Raw genomic sequence first — 22,104 nt, forward strand, 5'->3', positions numbered from 1 at the left:
CCTACTCCTTTTCTTCCCCAGGACGCTTGACTGCTTGTCCTAATTTCCTAGTCCCTTGTCATTGTTATCAAAATGCTGGAACTGGCCCCTGGGTATTAGAGAAGGGAATTGAGTACCTACTAATTAAACTAACAAAGGCTAGGAAAGCACTTTGTTAAGGGTGCATTAAAATGAAGCAACTTTGTTTTGAGATTGTGGGTCACTATATGTGTTGCCCACGCTGTCCTGGAATTCCTGGGTTCAAACTATTTAGCTTCCCAACTAACTGGGACTGCAGACACCTTAAAATAAGATTTTTTTTTTTTTTGGTTTTTTTCGAGACAGGGTTTCTCTGTGGTTTTGGAACCTGTCCTGGAACTAGCTCTTGTAGACCAGGCTGGTCTTGAACTCAACAGAGATCCGCCTGCCTCTGCCTCCCAAGTGCTGGGATTAAAGGTGTGCGCCACCACCGCCCGGCCTGTTTTTTTTTTTTTTTTTTTTTTTTTTAATGTTTGAAAACAGTGAGTTAAGCAAGCATAAAAATAGGGGAGGGGTGACCAAGTGTGAGAATACAGATTGTTGTCGGAAGACCAGAGAATATAGCTGTAGTGTTAAAGGAACTGTTCGTTATTACTGACACCACTCCAAGGTCACCACCAAGTTCCCAGACGCGGGCTAGAGTTTAGGTGAAGTCAGGTGCAGATTCTAATTTGAGCCTTGCTCTAGTAACTTCAGGACACCATTCATCCCCATTAGGGTTCTGTTTCTTAACTGTCTAATGAAGGGTTTAAGCATATGATTTCTAAGGTTTCTTCAGTTCTAGGAATCCATGACTCAGCTGAAGATATGCAGGGTTGCTGGAGTACGAAGGTACGGTGGCACCCTGCCCACACTACCAGGCAGGCTTAATCTGTTGATCAAAAAGCAACTGTTCTGAGCGTATCCAGAGCTGAGCTTCACCCTCTCCTGAAAATCCCTGGTCTGCCGTAACCAAAAGTAAACCAAAGAGCCAGGCTTGGTGCCTCCCTTTTCTTTTTGAGACAGGGTCTCTACATAGCTCTGCCTGTTCTTGAACTCACTATGTAGATTAGGCTGGCTTCAAACTCAGATCCATGAAGTGCTGGGATTAAAGACATGCTCCAGCAAGGAGTTAGAGGCCGGAGGATCAGGAGCTAAAAGCCCAACACAGCTATATAGTGAGTTTGAAACCAGCCTGAGGTGCATGAGACCCTGCCTCAAAACAAAAACATCAGTAGAACTTCATAAATTTCCAGCTCCAGCCTCCATGGGCATCTACACTCATATGCACATACTCCGGCTTCTACGAGTCCATTGCATCTTTATCCATTTATGTGTTGTGTACGTGGGTTTGTGTGAGCACTCGAGTGGCATGGCACGTGCGTGGAGCTCAGAGGATAACTTGTAGGACTTGGTTCTCTCCTACATGTGGGTCCCAGGGACTCCACTCAGGCCATTGGGTTACCCACTGAGCCATCTGGATGGCACCTGTAACATTTGAAAATAAAGTGTGTGTGTGTGTGTGTGTGTGTGTGTGTGTGTGTGTGTTTTGTTTGTTTGTTTTTGAGACAGGGTTTCTCCTTGTCCTGTCCTGAAACTTGCTCTGTAGAGCAGGCTGGCCTCGAACTCAGAGATCATCTGCCTCTGCCTCCCAAGTGCTGGGATTAAAGGTGTGTGCCACCACCGCCCAAATGAACATCTGAAATGGCCTTCCTTCTCACACACGTGGGAGCCTGGTTTGCCTCGTTTTTTCTGGGGGCTTTGTTTTATCCTAGGCTCTTTGGTTTCCAGTCCTTCAATGTAGGCATTTGCAAGCATTCAGCCTTTGTCTGCCTTTTTATGGTCTTGTCTTGGTGTTTATCTTTCTTTCTTGTTATCTATCACCAATTCCAAGGTAGCCAGCCAATCTCTAGCACTTTGAGTGGTACCACCTTCTTCCTAACTGCCAAGTCAAGTGACAGGGGACCTTGAGATAAGTAGATTCACGTCCAGGTGCGTTCACCTCTGTGGTCCTTAGCCCAGTGGGAGACTCCTGGGCAATCAGTTCACCTCTGTGGTCCTTAGCCCAGTGGGAGACTCCTGGGCAATTAGTTCCATACTTTTAGCGTTCGTCTGCGCCTTTCTCGGAAACTGATCTGTCCTTCCCATTCCTCTCCTGGAAAGGAAAGGACTAGACGTTAGGTGGTGCAAGACTTGAATATCAATTCTCAGGAGGCAGAGGCACACAGATCTCTGTGAGTTCGAGGCCAGCCTAGTCTGGTCTACAAAGTAAGTTCCAGGACAGCCAGGGCTACATAGTGATACCCTGTTTAAAAAAATAGGGTGATGAAGCTGGGGCTATTAGAATATCTGGGGAGCACACACAAGGCCATGAGTTCAATCCCAATCACCACAAAAATAAAGGGTGTTGTGAATTGCCTGGGCTGAAAAAGTATCCCAGGATACCACAGAAGTAAAGCAAACAGGAGCAGCACTGTGCATATGTGCACGTGTGCACATAATATATCTCTCCAAGTGACAAGCTCATGGGAGCCCTCTGCCTCATCTAGCCATCTTAAACTTGGATGCAGAAAGGAGAATATCATGAGAGAGTTATTGCAGTGTTCATTAGAACTGAAAAACACAGACCAGGCATACCTGTAATCCTGGCACTTGGGAGACTGGAGCAGGAGGATTACAAGTTGGAGCTCTATGGAGTTCCAGGCCAGCCTCAGCTAAACAACAAAAGTCTGTCTCAAATAAACAAACTTTTTTTGACATTTGATCAAGGTGACTGGTTTGCTGTGCAATCTGTCAGACAAAATTACCAGCAGTTTAGTTTGCTGTTTTAATTGCCTTTACTTTAGACTCAAAAGAACAGGGAAATCACATAGTAAAAATAAAGAATAAAATTATAAAAAGACTGGCAAGATGGCTCAGCACATAAAAGCACTTGGGGCTCAAACCTGGAAACCAAGTACAGGTAAAAGCAGAGAACTTTTCTCAGAGCACCACAGGAGCACACAGGTGTGCGCACCACCACACAAACACTCTAAACCACAGGAGCACACAGGTGTGCGCACCACCACACAAACACTCTAAACCACAGGAGCACACAGGTGTGCGCACCACCACACAAACACTCTAAACCACAGGAGCACACAGGTGTGCGCACCACCACACAAACACTCTAAACCACAGGAGCACACAGGTGTGCGCACCACCACACAAACACTCTGAACCACACAGGAGCACACAGGTGTGCGCACCACCACACAAACACTCTAAACCACAGGAGCACACAGGTGTGCGCACCACCACACAAACACTCTAAACCACAGGAGCACACAGGTGTGCGCACCACCACACAAACACTCTAAACCACAGGAGCACACAGGTGTGCGCACCACCACACAAACACTCTAAACCACAGGAGCACACAGGTGTGCGCACCACCACACAAACACTCTAAACCACAGGAGCACACAGGTGTGCGCACCACCACACAAACACTCTAAACCACAGGAGCACACAGGTGTGCGCACCACCACACAAAGACTCTAAACTGGATTTTTTTTTTCACATGGATTGTCTGGTTTATTTAACTGGCTGCAGAGACCCCTCTGCAAACGGAGGCTGGGGCGCTAAGCCAGGCAGGGAGCTGGAGGCGTCTGAAGGTGAAGAAACCAGCTGAGCATGAGCACCCAGAGAAGCACTAGGGACAGCTTCACGCTAGTGTCCAGGCCCCAGGAAGCCCAGCTCCACTCATGGCCTGGGCAGGGTTCAACCACATCTTGGTGCGGTGGCCAGCCAGCCGCTCCCTGTGCTGCGATTGTGACTTTTAGGAGTGACTCTGGAGTTCTTTGCACAAAGCAGGAAGAATGCAAATGCGAAAGGGCGCCAGGTAGTCCCAGGGGCGCTGGCTCTGCCCCGAGGTCCTGTTCCAGCCTTGTGCGATGCTGCTCTTGCACTCCAACACGGTCTTTTGGGGATTTATCTTTATGTTGAGGCGTCTTGTGCATGTGCAATGCACACCCCAATTTCCTTGTTTTTGGCTCTTCCTCCCTGGGTGTGCCTTATTCACCAACCCCTGCTCTAGCTATGATTGATGTCTTCTCTAAACCCTACGGAACTGACTTCCATACCATTAGCACTTGCCATAGAACACATCTGATTTTCTTTCATCTCTAAAGAGCAAGCTGCAAGCTCTTTAAGAGTGAAAAGTGCAGGGCGGTGGAGGCACACGCCTTTAATCCCAGCACTCAGTAGGCAGAGGCAGGCGGATTTCTGTGAGTTTGAGGGCAGCCTCATCTACAGAGCAAGTTCCGGGACCACCAGGGATACAAGAGATAAACCATGTCTCTTTGGAAAAAAAGGAAGAGAAAGAAAGGAAAAGAAAAGGTGTTTCTGACAATCTGCTGTATTCTTTTTTTTTTAATATTTATTTATTTATTATGTATACAATATTTTGTCTGTGTGTATGCCTGCAGGCCAGAAGACTGCACCAGACCCCATTACAGGTGCCTGTGAGCCACTATGTGGTTGCTGGGAATTGAACTCAGGACCTTTGGAAGAGCAGGCAATGCTCTTAACCTCTGAGCCATCTCTCCAGCCCCCAGCTGTATTCTTCTTAATGCTAATGCAGTGCGAGCCGTGTGATGGCTGCTTAATGATAGCTGCAGTAGGTACTGAGACTACTGTGTACAGTAAGGAACAAAGACTGAGAAATAACTAGTATGCAGTATGCTAACAGCAGTGAGTGCCGAGGGGCAAATTAGACAGAGCACTGGACGACTAGTGTGTGTTGCTGGAATGGCTACACGGACGGAGAGTGCATACAGTGTTAGGTAGGACACTGTTGAGGTGACTTTTACCAACATTTGAAATGCTGAGGAATCTTATGGAAAGATCATCCTATGCCGGGAACTCTTAATGTGAAGACTCTAAGGCTGACCCCATTAGGACATTCCAGGAAGAGGGCAGATGGGTGACAGGCAGGGGAAGAGATGAGTCAGAGAAAAAGGGCAGAGAAGGTGACTGGATGCTGCATGTTCTGGTTGGACAAGAGCCTTTGCTCTGAGATTGGCCTTCAGAGGGTTCCGAGCAGAAGATTTTACTAGCTGACTCAGCGCTGAATCGTCTGGGTGCTGCAATAGCATAAGGAGTCCAGAGCACAGGAGACCAGTCAGGAGGCGACTGTAATTATAATGGTGACTTGGCCGGGGGAAGCAGAAGAGGGGAAAAGAAGTAGGCAGAGTCTTGATTGACTTTAAAGGTAGGGCCTACAGAACGTGCTGGTTGTGAATAGGGAAGGACGCTAAAGATGATGGCAGGGTATTTGTTCTGAGTAAACAGAAGAGTGGGTTACAGTCTGAAATGTGGAGGAGCTAAGCATGGTGGTACACGCTTTTTAATCCCAGCATGGGAGGAGAAGCAGGTGGTCTCGAGTTTGAGGCCAGCCAAGGCTATATAGCCAAGGCCCCGAGAGGGGCAGGTTCTGCTATGCAGCAGCTCAGCTTGCACCTGGTGAGTCCAAGCTATTCCCTGGGCAGATGACAAGCAGGTACCAAATGTGAAATCAAGAGAGAGGGCTCTAAGTTAGAGAAGACATCTGATGAGGTAAACAACACACGGATGGGATTAGACTGTATAACTAGTTGAGATCACTGGACACGTCACTGTTCAGGCCGAGGTGACAGATGCAGCAGATGCTCATTTCACTAATGACATAGCACCTCAAAAAGACTGGCTCCACACAGCTCGAAGTGACAGGAAGCAGCAGGACAAGGATTCAGGTTGGTCTGTCACTCTAATGTCAGCTCCTCTACCAATGCAGTGCCTTAACTTAGTAAGCAGCATGCTCTTAGATGAAGTGTGACACAGAGCTGCAACCCCAGAAACTCCAGAGACTGAAGCAACAGGATCCTAAGCCAAGGCCAGCCTGGGCAGCACAGTGGACTCAAAAATAAAACAGGACTGCTGGGCGCTAGATGGCTAAGGGGTAAAAGCACTTGGCACACAACCTGCGTTCAATCCTTGAAACCTTTGTGAAGGTGAAAGTAGAGAACTGATAGCACCGAATTGACCCTTACCTCTGCACGAGCACTGTGGCACATGAGTGCCCACTTGCACACTCAACATAATAATGATAAGAGCCATGATAGAACGCTTGCCTAGCATCTGTGAGGCCCCAGGGTCAAACTCCAGTACCAAGAAAGAGGGAAGGGATATGGGGCTGGAGAGATGGCTCAGTGGTTAAGAGCATTGTCTGCTCTTCCAAAGGTCCTGAGTTCAATTCCCGGCAACCACATGGTGGCTCACAACCATCTGAAACGAAGTCTGCTGCCCTCTTCTGGCCTGCAGATACACACAGACAGAATATTGTATACATAATAAATAAATAAATATTAAAAAAAAGAGGGAAGGGATATTATAATTGACAAAAAGAAGCTGGGTAGTAACTCTGAAGGTAAAAGCATTTGCTGTGCAACCCTGACAACCTGAGCTTCATCCCTGGAACCTATGTCAAGGTCACATGATGTAGTTAGTGCACATCTAGTTCTGTTTGCACCCCCAGTGTGTATAAGGAAGCTGGTACAGCATGTGAGGGTCAGTAACTGTTGACCAAACACACAAAATGTGAAGTATGTGGGGCTGAGGAGTTGGCTCGGCACGTCAGTGTACTTACTGCTCTGCCATCCCTAACTCCAGTTCCTGGGGCTCCTGTACCCTCTTCTGAACTCTGTGGGCACGAGGGACACATGGTGCACATACATACATTCAGGCAAAACACTCACATACATGAAAGAAATCTTCAAACAATTTTATCTATATAAAGTACAGAGGCAAACACGTTGTCAGATCTCCAAAGGCATAAACTACGAGATGTAAGGCATGGTGTGCGGCATTGTGTAGTGACATGCCAGAGGAAAGTCTCAGCTCTGTGCCAGGCAATTAAGTCATGAGTCCATGATACATTAAGACATAAGTTCCCTACAGTCTGAAGGAGACACTTAACTGGGTTTTGAAGAATGGCCAGGATTTTGCTTTGTAGAGGTTCTTAGAAAAGCTGTTCCACACACAGGAAATGGCAGGGCCAGTGTACGGCCACAAAAGACCAAGAACATCTTTGGATAAAACCAGACAGATCTGCTTTAACTAAAGCAAAAACCATGGCAGGGGGTGGGGGCATAGGATATTAGTTAGAAATGTAGTCCAGGAAACAGTCCTTAAGAGGCTGGAGGTAGTTAAGAGTACCGCTGTTCTTCCAGAAGACCAGGGTTCAAGTCCCAGCACCCACATGCAGCTCACAGCTGTCTATATCTCCAGTTCCAGGGGATACATGTAGGCAAAACACTGATGCACATTAAATAAATAAATCATAAAGGAAAATGGCTTTAAATCACAGACTTTGGGGCCAATGTGATGGCTCAGTGGGTAAGGCACTTGCTTTACTTATGAGGAACTTCTAGGTGGCAGAGGCAGGCGAACCTCTGAGTTCAAGGCCAGCCTGGTCTACAGAGTGAGTTCTAGGACAGCCAGGGCAACACAGAGAAACCTTGTCTGAAAAAAACAAAAACAAAAAAATCAGTTCTCAGTACCCACATGGAAGCTTACAACTGTCTGCAACTCCAGTTCCAGGGATCTGACATTCCTCATCTGGCCTCCCCAAGCACCAGGCAGGTACATGGTACACATATGTACATACAGGCAAAACATTCACTATATAAAGTAAAATAATCACCTTTTTTTTAAAAAAAAAAAGTGGTTATAATAATGAAGAGATACTTTAGAAAGCAATAGGATTTAGTTTGATAACCAGATATAGGAAGCCAAAGAAAGCCAAGAGTCAGAGACCAGTCCAAGTGTTTGAATGTGGGTGTGTGTAAGAGAAGGTTGTTTTAGGTAGAAAATCAGCTCTAGTTAGATGGCATTTGAGATAGTATGAAATATCGCACTAAAAATATCCAGGGAGGAGCCAGGGCATATGGGACTAAAATAGGCGAAGTTAGGACTGGCTTGGTTTGGCATGAAGAGCATATTAAGTTGTGTGAACACTGAGGCACTATAGCAAAAATAGGTAAGCTTGGATGTTTTAGGAACCAGGAAAGCAGTCTTGGGGGGGGGGGGGCATGATTCAGCACTTAACGAGCATGTGTGAGGCCCTAGGTTCCATCTCCCCTCTCCAGGGGTGTGTGGGAGGGGGCTGTCCTGTAGAATGGATATCAGCAGCTGGCCCAGCAACACGTAGCACTTGAGCTCCATCTTCTTCCCCTCACTTGACAAACAGCTTATTTTCTTTAACCTGGGTCATGTGATCTACTGACTGACCAAATGGGGCCATATCATTCCTGCGGAGTTCATAAATGGCTGCTGCAAGTATGAAAGACAAAATGTATCAGATTTTATTGAAAACTGTTCACTTCTGTTTTCTTCAAATGAAGCCTCACAACTTTAGATTAATAAGTAACTGCACGTGTTGCACAGGAGATGCTAACATGGAGTGTGACTTCCCTAGTCTCAAGCACAACTCAGTCAGAAGCACACAGACAACTGTGACGAGGGAGCCCAGCCTGCCTGTGCTATTGGTCTGCTGTCCCCTTTGTCCCCACGCCTGGCTGCAGCCCTGGAAAGAGCAACACTGCTGTCTGTCCCAGCAGCCTGCCATACAGTGCACAGCAGGTCCTGGATGCTGCTCTTTTTAGAAGGAGTTTCTCTTCTAACAGATTCTTTGGCCTCAGGGCGTACATTAGGCCCTCAGGCTTCACCTCTGAAGGCTGACCTCAGCAGTCAGAAAGAAGAGAGACTTACGCTGCCAGGGGTGCTCAGAACCCTCTGGGTCAGCAGCATCAAAACCCACTGGGTGAGATTAAATGAAAGACAGTGGCTGTCAAACCGAGTTCAGTCTCGGCCATCTTTAGGATGTTAGCGAGGTGGTGCTGAAGCCGGGCTGCTCTAGGAATTGCTGGCAGCTCCTTTTCAAGGCTCTGCTGGGCAAACAGGTGCTGCAGTGCTTTGACATTTTTCAGCTGATTGTGATGTTGTGATGGTTGACGCTGCATTGAGCACAGGTTCCCACAAAGAATTAGGATTCAGAAACAGCTTGTAGGACACCACTCTTCCTAAAAACAGCTCTTCCCTGAAGGGATGACCCAGTCCCCAGGCTCCAAAGCCTGCTGAGTTGGGAGGCAGCCAAGGCCAAGATTTGGTGTTTACATACCCACCATGGGCCTGGGTTGTCACAGCAACGCATCCAGCACCGTCCATCCTCCCTCCCTTGGCAGCTCCTCACCGCTTCACCCTCTCTTGCAGCCTGTGTTTTCTCGGTGACCCCACTTGCTCGGTTCTTTTTATTTTCTTGCCAGTTCCTCAACTTCTTACGAGTTTGCGAGTCTGCAACAGTACTTGACCTGTGTGGGACTGAACAGCTTCCGCACTTCCCAAAGCTACCAGGCCTGTCTGCCGAGTCTACAAGAGTACACCCAAGACCATGGTTCTTGTCGTGTATCTTTTCTTGGTCTCATAAAATTATGCTTTCTGAAGCCTGTGGGAAGTTAGAAATAGGGAGAGGAACTATTCCTGGCAGGCCCGTTGAAAGCTCAAGAAGTGACTATTGAGCCCAGAATAGCAAGGGAAAGGACGGAGAAACTGTAAGAGGACTGTGCAAGAACTCAGAGTTCAGGACAGTGTAAGTCCTCTATAGTTGAGCAGCTTCCCACACTCCAGAGGGCAGAGAGTCATCAAGACCCTGCTCTGGAATAGCAGTGACCTGTATCATTAAGAAATGCTAAATTTGCTGGGCAGTGGTGGCGCACACCTTTAATCCCAGCATTCGGGAAGCAGAGGCAGGCAGATCTCTGTGTGTTCCAGGCCAGCCTGGTCTACAAAACAAGTTATCAGGATAGCCAGGACTGTTTCACAGAAAAAAACCAAAAAAGTTAAAAAAAAAAAAAAAGGAAAGAAAGAAAGGCTAAATTAGGGGCTGGGGGAGCGTATGTGCATAAAGCCCCAAGTATGATCCAGGCATAGAGGTGCAAGCCTGTAATCCCGGCTCGGGAGGTGTAGGCAGAAGAATTAGGAATTAAAGGCCAGCCTCAGCTACAGAGCAAATTCAGGCACCCTAGGATACATGAGACCCTATTTTTGTTGCCTTCTTTTTTATTGAGCTCTACATTTTTCTCTGCTCCCCTCCCTGCCTCTCCCCTCCCACCTTCAATTCTCCCCCAAGGTTCCCATGCTCCCAACTTACTCAGGAGATCTTGAGACCCTGTTTTTAAAAAAGAAAAAATATTAAATTCTCTTTAACTCAGGCCAGACAGTGGTGGTGCACACCTTTAATTAATCCCATTACTCGGGAGGCAGAGACAGGTGGATCTCTGTGAGCTTAAGGCCAGCTTGGTGTACAAAGCGAGTTCCAGGCAACAAGGGTTGTTAAACAGAGAAACCCTATCTCAAAACAACAATAAAAACTCTTCAGCTCTAGGGAGCAGAGTAATGTGTTATGTTCTTCAGATTGGGAGCATCACACGTGGTTAACGGTTTTAGTACTCAAAAGATAAATTCTCTCTATCCAGAAATGATGAGCGTTCCGACAATTAGAACCTCTTGGACTCAGCCTCCCGTCTGAATTCTGCCCCCAGAAACTGTGTAACAGTGGAAGAGAGTGAACGCCACTAAACACTCACAGCACCCATACTCTTGTGCACGCATATGTGTGTGCACACACAGACACATAGAATTAAGTACAGTTTTTAAAGTAAAAAGGCTTAAGGTATTGGATTTTCTTTCAGGCACATTTTCAGGCAGCACAGCCTGGCCTCAATTGCAGCTGTGCAGCCACAGTGTCCTTGAACTCCTGATCCTCCTCTCTGCCTCCCAGGTGCTGGGATTTCGAGTATCTGCTCTCTGTAGCCCTTGGATTGAAGAAGGGCTTCATGTGCTACCAACTGAGCTACATTCTCTTTTCCAACCCTACCCACCCTTTCCTTTTCTTTTATTGAGGCAGGGTCTCCTTATATAGTCTAGGCTGGCCTCAAACTCTGCCCCATCTCCTAGCCTCTGAGTGCTGGGACCAGTACCACCAGACTCGGCTCTGATTTGTGGCTCTTACAAGTACTTCCTTGCTGACCCATTCCTTCCCTGCACAACGTCTGTTCACATGAGACTTCATCTTGTCTCTTCACTTCACCATCTGACTGGTCTCCCTTGAGTTAGTAATGCCGTATCATGCCATCTCTGCCAATAATAAAGCGTCGCATGCCACCCCTTCCCATTAAAGCTCCATAAACAGAATGTCTGGCATAAAGGAAGCGTTGCATAAATATTTATAGAATGAGGGAATAGACCAGTAATCCTCAGGATGTTTATGGAAGTAACAAGAGCTGGCGCATGGGTTGCAGATGTGAACTGTACCAGTCCACTTATGTGCACACTTTGTGTTTGAAAGAAATTAAGAAAAAGGTATTTCGTGAGCACACAGACAGAAAGAACTGCATCTAGCTAGTAATTAGTTTTGTCATTTACTGTCACAATACAAGCCCTAGTACCTGGGAAACAGAGGCAAAGGGTCATGAGTTCCAGGCCAGCCTATACTATATAAAGACAACTGGGCATGGTGGCACCACCTTCAATCCCAATATTCAGGAGGCAGAGACAGGAGGATCTCTGTGAGTTTGAGGTCAGTATGATCTACATAGCAAGTTCCAGGACGGCCAGAGCTACACAGACCCTCTGTCAAATCAAACAGCCAACTATGTGGTAATCCGTTTGCTTAAAACAAGCAACTGGTGATGAAGCTACTCTGGGGGCTGAGGCTTACCAGTTCACAGCCTGTCACGGCTGCAGAGACTTCAGGGTCAACTTGGGCAGCTTCATGAGACCCTGTCTCAAACCAGTGAAATGTGAAGAGGGGCTGGAGATATAACTCAGTGGCAGAGGACTTTCCGAGCGTGGGAAGAGGGGCTGGAGATATAACTCAATGGCAGAGGACTCTCCGAGCGTGTGAAGAGGGGCTGGAGGTATACCTCAGTGGCAGAGGGCTTTCTGAGCGTGTGTGAGGCTCTAGGTTCAGTCCCTCATACTGCAAATAAAAACAAGCCAGGTGCTGTTGTCACACACCTTTAGTCCAGCACTTGGGAGACAGACAGACAGACGGATCTCTGCTGTGTTTGAGGCCAGTCTGCTCTACATAGCAAGAGGGCATTCAAGGACAGCCAGGGCTACACAGAAAAACCCTGTCACAGAAATCACAGAAAGGAAGAGAGAGGGAGAGAAAAGGAGAGAGAGAGAGAGGGAGGAAAAAAACATAATTAGGGGCTGGAGAGATGGCTCAGTGGTTAAGAGCATTGCCTGCTCTTCCAAAGGTCCTGAGTTCAATTCCCGGCAACCACATGGTGGCTCACAACCATATGTAATGGGGTCTGGTGCCCTCTTCTGGCCTACAGACATACACACAGACAGAATATTGTATACATAATAAATAAATAAATATTAAAAAAACATAATTAAGCATTTTGTTTGATTGACTCTTTAAAATATTAGTTATCACAAGCTCAAAACAAACCATATTGCCAACCATAAACTAACTGCATTTTATATTTTAAGTACTTTATTACATTTACTTATTTTGTTTGTATGTGTGTGTATATGTGTGTGTGTATGTACATGCATATGCAGGTCAGAGGACAACTTGCAGGAGTTGGTTCTCACTTTCCACTGTGTAGGCCCCAGAGATCAAACAAACTCAAGTCCTCTCGGGCTTACCAGCTCAGCCATCTCCCTAGCCCTACATTTTTTATTTTAGAAGCAAGAACCATGGCAGTTGTATCCTATAACCAGCTCAAAAACACTGACAGAATCTTAAGGTATCCTTCCAAAACACCAAGAGGGAGACTATTCTCCACACATGCCAGTACAAGCATGTCAGCTCAGCAGCTTGGTAGAATGTTGGGGATGAGTCTGCAGCGAAGCCATATGAATGTATGCTCCCTTTGGTTTAGGGATAACAAATGTATTGAGCCTTTAATTAAGTGAGCAGCCTAAGCTATGGAGAACTCAATGGCACTTTAGGAACACCCCCCCTCCAAAGAGTTTGCTTATAGTCCTTGGATCATATCCTGAACGGAATTGGAAAAACAGTTTTCTACTGTGCCAAAACAAGTTTTATAACTTGGTTGGTGCCCAAAGTTCGTCCAGCCCACTAGATAGCTTGGTATTAATTTATGTCTTATCTTCTCAGAAGTCTGAGGATGCTGTCCTCAGAGGACAGACCACAAGTGTAAAATACTTTTTCTGAGCATAACTGAGCATCTTCTCGTCTTTGGTTTGGAGTTTTTTGTATTTGTTTATGCAGGTTCTTTAAATAGGCTAGTCTGATCTCAAATTCAAGCTCTCTTTTCTTGGCCTCTCAACCTCCTAAGTGCTAGGATTGGAGACCTGTGCCATCATATCCAGTCCCTGTTTCTTTTTATAATTATTCAGTAAGGAGAAATTTTTTGGTGTTTTGTTTTATTTTGTTTTTCGAGACGAGACAGGGTTTCTCTGTGTAACAGCCCTAGCTGTTCTGGAACTTGCTCTATAGACCAGGCTGACCTCAAACTCACAGAGGTCCGCCCGCCTCTGCCTCCTGAGTGACGAGAGGAAAGGGAACACAGTGAGGAAATACTTGGCCAAAGCAATACCAAAAACCAGCTGGGCAACTCCTAACTCTGCATCTCTATTTCTGATATTAAAACACTCTTTAGATCTCAACTCTGTTCTGCTTTGTTGACTGTAACACACTTCTCTTGGGCTGTTTCCACTCACTGTTAGCAGCTTTCTTTGGCAGGCATCCCATGGCTCTGGCATCTCTAACATCTTGGGGTCTCCAAGGCAATACAGCTTCACGGAATGGCCTCTCTAGGTCTCCATTCAGAAACACTCCTGACACATACCTGACCTCACCTGCTTTCGTTAGTCAGGGAGGCAAATTCCATAACCCCTTTCTTGACTCTAAACTCAAAACCACTTGGCTGAAACTGCCAAGTTCTGCTGCTTGCTGGGGCTGGAACATGGCCTCCTTGTTCAAGTTCATATTCACCAGCTTTCTGTTTTTAGTGGTTTCCTTTCTGCCTGTGCTTTTGTTCTGGATCTTACTCTGTAGACCAGGCTGGCCTTGAACTCAGAGATCCACCTGCCTCTGCTGGGATTAAAGGTGTGCACCCCCACACCTGGCTCTAAACTTTTCCTCAGTTCCTTTCCACAAGTTGGAAGCTTAGCTTGGAGGTCTTGTCTTTATTCTGTCTATAATCAGGCTTTTTCTAATCTTTTCATCTTCTTGAACACAGGCTTTAGCTCCATTATACTTACTGGTGCCCCTTTTCTCCTCAAACTGTAGTTTGTAATTTTCCTTGTGAAGATTGCTCCTTCTCGTTATAGATCTGCATAAGACTGGCCACTGATAACCAGATGACAGCCAATGCTAGGCTCTTTCGAAATCCTTCTGCCAATGCTCTTAATCCATAGCTCTTCAATTTAGCCTCAGGCAGATTTTTTTGGACAAGGGCAGAAAACAGCCACATTCTTTGCCAAGGTATCACAAGAACAGTCTCTAGGCCGCATGCTAATATTCTTCTCCTCCGGAAACTTTGGAGCCAGGCCCCCCACACTTCAGACCACCACTGTCTTCCATGTTCCTAGTAGTATGGCCCATTAAGCCTCACTTAAAGTGTCCAGTTGTTTTCCTAGTCCAGGGTCCTAAGTGTTCTACTATTTCTCCAAACAAAAGCATGGTGTGGCTATGCCAGCAATACTTCACTCCTGGTACCAACTTCTCTCTTAGGGTTTATTGTTGTGAAGAGATACTATGACCTATGGGGCCATTTTCTTTCTTTTTTTGATTTTTCAAGGCAGGGTTTCTCTGTGTAGCCCTGGCTACCCTGGAACTCACTCCATAGACCAGGCTGGCCTCAAACTCAAAGATCCACCTGTCTCTGCCTCTAAATGCTGGAATTAAAGGCGTGCACTACCACCACCCAGTTTATGGGGACCATTTTCATTCAAACCAGCACACTAGGCAAGCATTCTACCAACTGAGGGAGATACCTAGTCCTTGTTAGGTTTCTTTAAAAAAAAAAAGAAAAAGAAAAAGTAGAATCTGCTATGGAGCCCAGGCCCCTGCTGGGTACCTGCTATGTAATCCACATCTGCCAGGTACTCACTGTGTAGCCCAGGGTGGCCTCGGACTTTCGGATTCTCCTGCCATAGAGCTTGAGTGCTGAGATTGCTGTTGACACTGCACTGTTTCCTCAGTCGTTGGTAGTGGAAATGGACTTGGTTTTCTATTGCCTCAATTAAAAATACTTGCGGTTCGATAGGCAGTGGTGGCACACGCCTTTAATCCCAGCACTTGGGGGGCAGAGGCAGGAGGATCTCTGAGTTTAAGGCCAGCCTGGTCTAGAGTGAGTTCCAGGACAGAGAAACTGTCTGGGGGAGGGGGGGAACCCTTGCAGTTCTAAATGTATATTTACAAAAAAAAAAAAGAAGAAGAAATTGATTTGTGTGAGTACTGTTTTGTCTTCTCTGTTGGCACCCATATAATGTATTTCTTTTGGAGGGTCAGGGAGATGATTCAGTGGGTAAAGAGCACTTGTCAAATAAGCCTGAAGACCTGGGTTTGATCCCTGAATCCTGTACCGACGTAAAATGAATGCAGGCAGATTGTAAAAAATATATACAGCTTTAATATAGAAATAGACTTACAGTACCACGGTTCCCACGGAGAAAACAGGAAGCAGAAGGGGCGTGGACTCCCACCCACCCGATTTATAAGTAAACATTCGCCCGAGGCAAGCCCGCCCCCTAAGGGGCTGGCTTAACCCTACAGAATTCCACTTACAGTGGAAGGAGAGAGCAGAGTCCACAAACACTGTGGTTTGACAGTGTACTCAGCAGCACAGATGTCCTCACACATATATATCACAACATAATAATAATAGTTTTCTTAATCCTGTATTTTTTCCTCTCTGGCACCAGGCACAAGTAACCCTTTTCCTGTTTTTCTCCCATCCAGGCTATCCATTGGCTTTGTTTTATCGGCATTACCTTTTCTACAAGGACAGCTACCTCATTCATCTCTTCCATGCTTTGACAGGCCTCTCAATTGCTTATTTCAACTTTGGTGAGTGGATTGAGCAGGACACTGCCCTAAGAGACCTGGGGTGGGAGGGGGCAGGGAGAACGGACCAAAACAAATCCTCTTAAGAGAAACTCACAAATTAGGAAGTCCTGGTTTTAGGAGGTTTTCATCTTTACAAAGGGAAGATTGAATCCATAGGAATGCACACACATGTATATTTGGGGGTCAGGAGAGATGGCACAGCAGTGAAGAGCACTTGCTCTTCCAGAGGACCCAAGTTCAGTCCAACACTCATGTCAGGTGGCTCAAAACCACTTGTAACTCCAGTTCCAGGGGACCCGGTGACCTCTGACTACATGGGCACACATACACACACACACACACACACACACACACACACATAAATAAAAATAAAGGTAAATATTTTCAAACATTCTGAAAAACAGTATATTAAATAATTCAAAATAAGGTACACTAATATTCTTCTCTGAAAACTCATGAACCAGGCCCTCTAGGTCAAATCATACTCAGTACCACATATATCAAAACATCACTGGGTACCACATAAGTATGTACATTTTTATGTACCAGTTAAAAAGTAAATTTAGTGTTACACACTGTGGCACACACCCTTTAGTCCCAGCACTCAGGAGGCAGAGAGGGCCAGTTTAGTCTACATAGTGAGTTCCCCACCAATCAGGGCTACATAGTGAGATCCTGTCTCAAAATCAATAATAATGAGAATACTTACCATTATTTAGGAGCTGCTGAGATGGCTCAGCTAGTGATGATCTTCTCACATGGAGGAAGATCACCAACTCCCTCTAGTTCCGTTTGACCTCCACACTTAGCATGGTACACTGTTGTAGAAATGTTTTTTTTGAGACAGCCTCAAAACAGTCTCAGGCTGGCATTGAACTACATAAAAGATGATCTTGATCCTCCCGCCTCTACTTCCCAAGTGCTGAGTTGGAGGCATGGAAGACCATGCCTGGTCCAGTGCACCTGGGGATTGACCCCAGGGCTTCCTGCATGCTAGACAGGCACTCTGCCAACTGAAGTGCATCCCCAACCCCCACAGCTGCTTACTGTGTTGTTTTTGTGTGGTTGGGGATCTCGGGAGGAATGACCCTAAGTGCTGCTCTCTTCCCTGCACCCAGGCCACCAGTTCTACCACTCCCTGCTATGTATTGTGCTCCAGTTCCTCATCCTGCGACTCATGGGCCGCACCGTCACCGCCATTGCCACCACCCTTTGCTTCCAGATGGTAAACTTTTCTCCTAGTAGCTCAGGCTGCATGGACAGCAGGGTGGGGAGGGGCAAGGCAGAGGGTGGTAGCATGGTGACCAGGACATCTAGTTTGTAATCCCTCCTCCTACCACAGAGCAGTCTGGCTGTGGGCAGGTCGCTGGTCACAGGCCCTGAGCACGTTGTAGCAGTAACTCTGCTGGCCTCTGGACTGTGCCATCACCGGGCTTCCTTGGTTCTCACCAGGTTTAGCCCAGCTGGCCATGAGGGCAGTCACTCAAAGGCAGGGCAGAAAAGTAATTTAGAATGTGCTGGAGAAGCTAGGCATGTCCATCTGTCTCCCCAAGCAAGCCCATCCTCACTGCGGTCTGAAAAACATTTGTAGGGTCGTCTTATTTCTATTTATTGAGGTGGGTCTCATTCTGTAACTGAGGCCAGATTCAAACTGAATAGCTCAAACTGGCTTCAGTCCCTCTCAAGTGCCAGGATTCTCAGTCTGCACCAACAGGCCTGGCTCATAAGACCCTCTTAATGTTTTAACTGATGGGACCAGGAGAAAGGAAAATGAAGGAATACAGGGGATTTCAAGTGAAGGGGAAAATTAAGAGGTCAAGCCTGGTGGCATAGGCTTGGAAGGCTAAGACCACACTATGATGTGACTGTCAGCTGGAGGTCAAAGACCATCCAAAGAAAGAGGGAGAGGAGGAAAAGGAAGAGCAGTACAGTGATGGTGGAGTAAAGACTTCCCCTCTCCCAGGCCTACCTTCTCGCTGGATATTACTACACAGCCACTGGTGACTACGATATAAAGTGGACAATGCCACACTGTGTCCTGACATTGAAACTCATTGGTAAGTGGAAGGGCCCTGCCTTCCTCCTCTACCTCACCCCCCCCCCCAAGCTAAAATAAACTAGACTGAGTTCCTGTCGGTCCTGGCTGGATGGTCTGTCCGTCTGTCCTCAGACCACACCCTCATGTCTCCTCTCCCCTTCCCCTCTCTCTGCTCAGGTCTGTGCATTGACTACTATGATGGAGGCAAAGACGTGGTAAGTGTGCACTCTGGCAAAGAGGCTAAGGATTAACCAGAGGGAAGGAGAAAGGCTACTGTCACCAAAAGACTGGACCTGCCTCTGCCTCACTCCCTAGCCTGTGAGCTACCTTTCAGGTAGCGACTGGGCAAGGACCAAGCAGGGTGACTTGTCAGAATCCAGCCTTTACACAAAGTCCAAAGCTCGGTGCCAGCGAGGCATCTGCCACAGCAGCCACAGGCAGCTGTTGATTAAGCTCCCCACATTTCTACATGGAGCAACCCTCCACCCCCGCCCCGCAAGAAGCCAAACTAAAGAATTCCAGGCAGTGGTGCAAAGGTTGGGAGTGCTCATACTGGCTTAGGGTAAGATTCAAGTCTGTTCTGAACCTTGCATTCTCTTCTCAACATAGAATTCCCTGTCCCCTGAGCAACAGAAATACGCCTTACGGGGTGTCCCTTCCCTGCTGGAAGTTGCTGGCTTCTCCTACTTCTATGGAGCCTTCTTGGTAGGGCCCCAGTTCTCAATGAACCACTACCTGAAGCTGGTGCAGGGACAGCTGACTGACAGGCCAGGGAAGACTCCAAACAGGTAACTGCTCCTCCTGGTTGAAGACCTCTGTGACTTCCGAAGTGACTTTCTTAAAGGCCGGCCCTAGCACATTGGCCCCACTACACAGTATCATGTGGGAGGTATCTACATGCTCCCCAGTGTACACTGCCCCAGCCATTTGCCCACCTTATGCCCCTCCCTTTGAAGCCTCCTCTCACATAGTAGGGAGACACTGTTCAATATATAAAAATGTATAATATATATATATACATAATATATATTTAGAACTCCTTCAGGGAACTTGGCACCTGGACTTGAGCAGGAGTGGACATTGCTAGTTGTTCTGTACATGATGCCTGGTGAGATTCGAACTCAAGCATGCTCTGAGGGTTAGGCACAAGCACCCCACACACGGCTCCCTCCGCCCTGCCCTCACTCCTGTAATGCAGGTTTGCAGTGGCCAAGCACACAGCTGTCTTTCCTGGAAACAGCTCCAGGCACAGGATCCTGGTGCCACTGCCTGCAGTAACCACACCCTGAAACACTCCTTTCCGTGACTGCAGGTCAGAGGGTGAAGGGCAAGGCTCTGCTGTGTGTGACCCCACTTGTTCCTTTCCAGCACCATACCTGCTCTCAAGCGCCTGAGTCTGGGCCTTGTCTACCTGGTGGGCTACACCCTGCTGAGCCCCCACATCACGGAAAACTACCTTCTCACTGAAGACTATGATGTGAGTGGCTGCAAGCATACCACTGTGACTACTGCCTCACCAAATGGGATAAGAGAGAAGTAGGCCATGCCATCTAGAGATGTGTGCTGGATTCTGCTCTAGGTCTGTGAGTTGACATCAGTGCCACCCAGGCCTCACCTGCACGAACAAACCTTCATGGGTCCGGGGCAGCACCTAAAACAGCCTCTGCCTTGCTTTATGCAAGAGTGCAGTGGCTGGTGGCTCTGCAGCCTGCTTTCATTTGACTGACGGGCTCAAAGAGGGAGGGAAAAGTGGCTCTTGCTCCAGTTCCCCTGAAAACCTCCCAGCAGTTCCATGTCCATTCTGGGTAGCTATCTGAAAATTAACACGGACTGTGAGCATCCAAGGACTGTGGACATCCCTGTACTGATCGTATAAATGCCCAGACTTTGCAAAGCTGGAGGCGGGTGGCTATTGGCGTCTCTCTGCTGCTTACAGATAGGTAGGGCTCTAGTGTCGTGGCACATGTGGCGTCAGGCACTGCTAGGAGCAAAGAAGCCAGCCCCAAGTTTGAGAATACCATGTAGGGGACTGTGCCGCCCCTGATGCTCATGTGCTCTCTTCTCAAGCACCACCCTTTCTGGTTCCGCTGCATGTACATGCTGATCTGGGGCAAATTCGTGCTGTACAAATACGTCACCTGTTGGCTGGTCACGGTAAGTAGGGAAGATAAGTCATATTTAGACAAGCTGGGGGTGGGGCTGGGAGGGTGGAGTGACAAGAACCCTAAGCCATCCCTCCCCTCAGGAAGGAGTGTGCATTTTGTCGGGGCTGGGCTTTAATGGCATTGAAAATGGGAATGCAAAATGGGACGCCTGTGCCAACATGAAAGTGTGGCTCTTTGAGACAACGCCTCGCTTCACTGGCACCATCGCCTCCTTCAACATCAACACCAATGCCTGGGTGGCCCGGTAAGCACTGAGGACAGCCCAGGCTCCTTCCTCCCTGAATGTGAGGACAACCATGCTTCCTATCACTCTGCTAAGCCTCTGTTCTCACCCAGGCAGCCCCACCCAAAAAAACTCTGTAAAAGTCCCTCAAGCCTTGGCTGCAGATCCTGGTCTTGCCCTTATTTGTAACCATAGTCTCTCTGTTACATCTGAACTATGGCAGCTTTCCTCCATCTCAAGCCTTCCTATCAGCACTGCCTCCTGTACCCCCAGTGGCCACAAGTGGGAGCCAGTCAGCACTCCTCTCCTGGGGCAGAGCCCAGAAGCAGGAGTCAAGTCTGAGGTTCATCCTTGCCCACCCTCTTCTCTAGTTACATCTTCAAACGCCTCAAGTTTCTTGGAAGTAAAGAACTCTCACAAGGCCTCTCCTTGCTGTTCTTGGCCCTCTGGCACGGCCTACACTCAGGATACCTGATTTGCTTCCAGATGGAATTCCTCATTGTTATTGTAGAAAAGCAGGTAGGACTCAAGGGTGGTAGGAAACGGGTTGGGGATAAGGACAAGACTAATGACCTCTACACTCCCTCCCCAGGCCGCCAACCTCATTCGGGAGAGCCCCACCCTGAGCAGCCTGGCCTCCATCACTGCCCTGCAGCCCTTCTACTACTTGGTGCAACAGACCATCCACTGGCTCTTTATGGGTTACTCCATGACTGCTTTCTGTCTCTTCACCTGGGACAAATGGCTTAAGGTAGCGAGGACCTGACTGCAAGGCTGCCAGAGTCACCAAAACCTCCAGTAGTGAGAGACAAGCAGGCTCAACTCTTTCTGCGGTCTGTCTCCACAGGTGTACAGATCTGTGTACTTCCTTGGACATGTCTTTTTCTTCAGCCTGCTATTCATATTGCCTTATGTTCACAAAGCAATGGTGCCAAGAAAAGAAAAGTTAAAGAAAAGGGAATAATAGATTTCCCTGGTAAGTAGTCTACAGGTGACGGCTTGGAATGCTATTGGAGATTCGGGTGGATTAGCATAGCTTGGCCACTAGGGAGCGCTCTGGGGTACTTCTATACTCGCTAGAAGGGACCAGGTGCTATTCTGACCACCCTTCTAACCACACACCTCGCCTTTTAGGTGGCCGAGAGCTGGACTGGTGCAGAAACTACTTGTCCCTTCTCACAGCACTCCTCACCCCAGAGCAGACACCGGGCACTGGACGTCACAGCACTCCCAGCCGTGCCTCTGCTACAGCCAAGTTCATCGGGCCAAAGGAGAAGCTCTTGTGGGAGGAGCAGAGGGGCTGCACCCCCTTTGGACTCCCCCATGCACGTTGCCTTATCTCTTCCCTCTAGCCAGGAACCTGTTGTTTCTCTTCTGCCAATCCACTACGATTGTATATGTGCCGATACCACCACCCCCCCATGGGGGGAGGGGAGGGTACAAGGCCCTGCCTGCTCCACTTTTTCTATCTTGGAACTATACCAGATAAATCACTTCTGTTTGTTCAGTTTTTCACTGTTAGCATTCCTGACTGCTTTCTTTCATA

The 22,104-nt window shown here is 47.6% G+C and overlaps 1 protein-coding gene across 1 annotated transcript in view; it reads left to right on the forward strand.

Moving 5' to 3' along the window:
* Lpcat3 (lysophosphatidylcholine acyltransferase 3) overlaps positions 1-22,079 on the forward strand; it is a 40,141-nt gene extending 18,062 nt beyond the window's left edge. Inside the window, exons 2-13 of the mRNA XM_041634587.1 lie at positions 16,025-16,132; positions 17,251-17,357; positions 18,096-18,189; positions 18,348-18,385; positions 18,780-18,958; positions 19,539-19,647; positions 20,238-20,324; positions 20,416-20,579; positions 20,930-21,077; positions 21,151-21,309; positions 21,406-21,534; positions 21,693-22,079. Of these exons, the coding sequence (XP_041490521.1) occupies positions 16,025-16,132; positions 17,251-17,357; positions 18,096-18,189; positions 18,348-18,385; positions 18,780-18,958; positions 19,539-19,647; positions 20,238-20,324; positions 20,416-20,579; positions 20,930-21,077; positions 21,151-21,309; positions 21,406-21,522 (1,310 nt within the window). The 3' untranslated portion in view covers positions 21,523-21,534; positions 21,693-22,079. The remainder of the gene's footprint in view (positions 1-16,024; positions 16,133-17,250; positions 17,358-18,095; positions 18,190-18,347; positions 18,386-18,779; positions 18,959-19,538; positions 19,648-20,237; positions 20,325-20,415; positions 20,580-20,929; positions 21,078-21,150; positions 21,310-21,405; positions 21,535-21,692) is intronic.
* Positions 22,080-22,104: the final 25 nt, after the last annotated feature.

Source organism: Microtus oregoni, unplaced genomic scaffold (assembly GCF_018167655.1).
Source record: "Microtus oregoni isolate MIOR12 unplaced genomic scaffold, Mior012 000002F_ref0000024, whole genome shotgun sequence".
Classification (NCBI taxonomy): Eukaryota; Metazoa; Chordata; class Mammalia; order Rodentia; family Cricetidae; genus Microtus; species Microtus oregoni.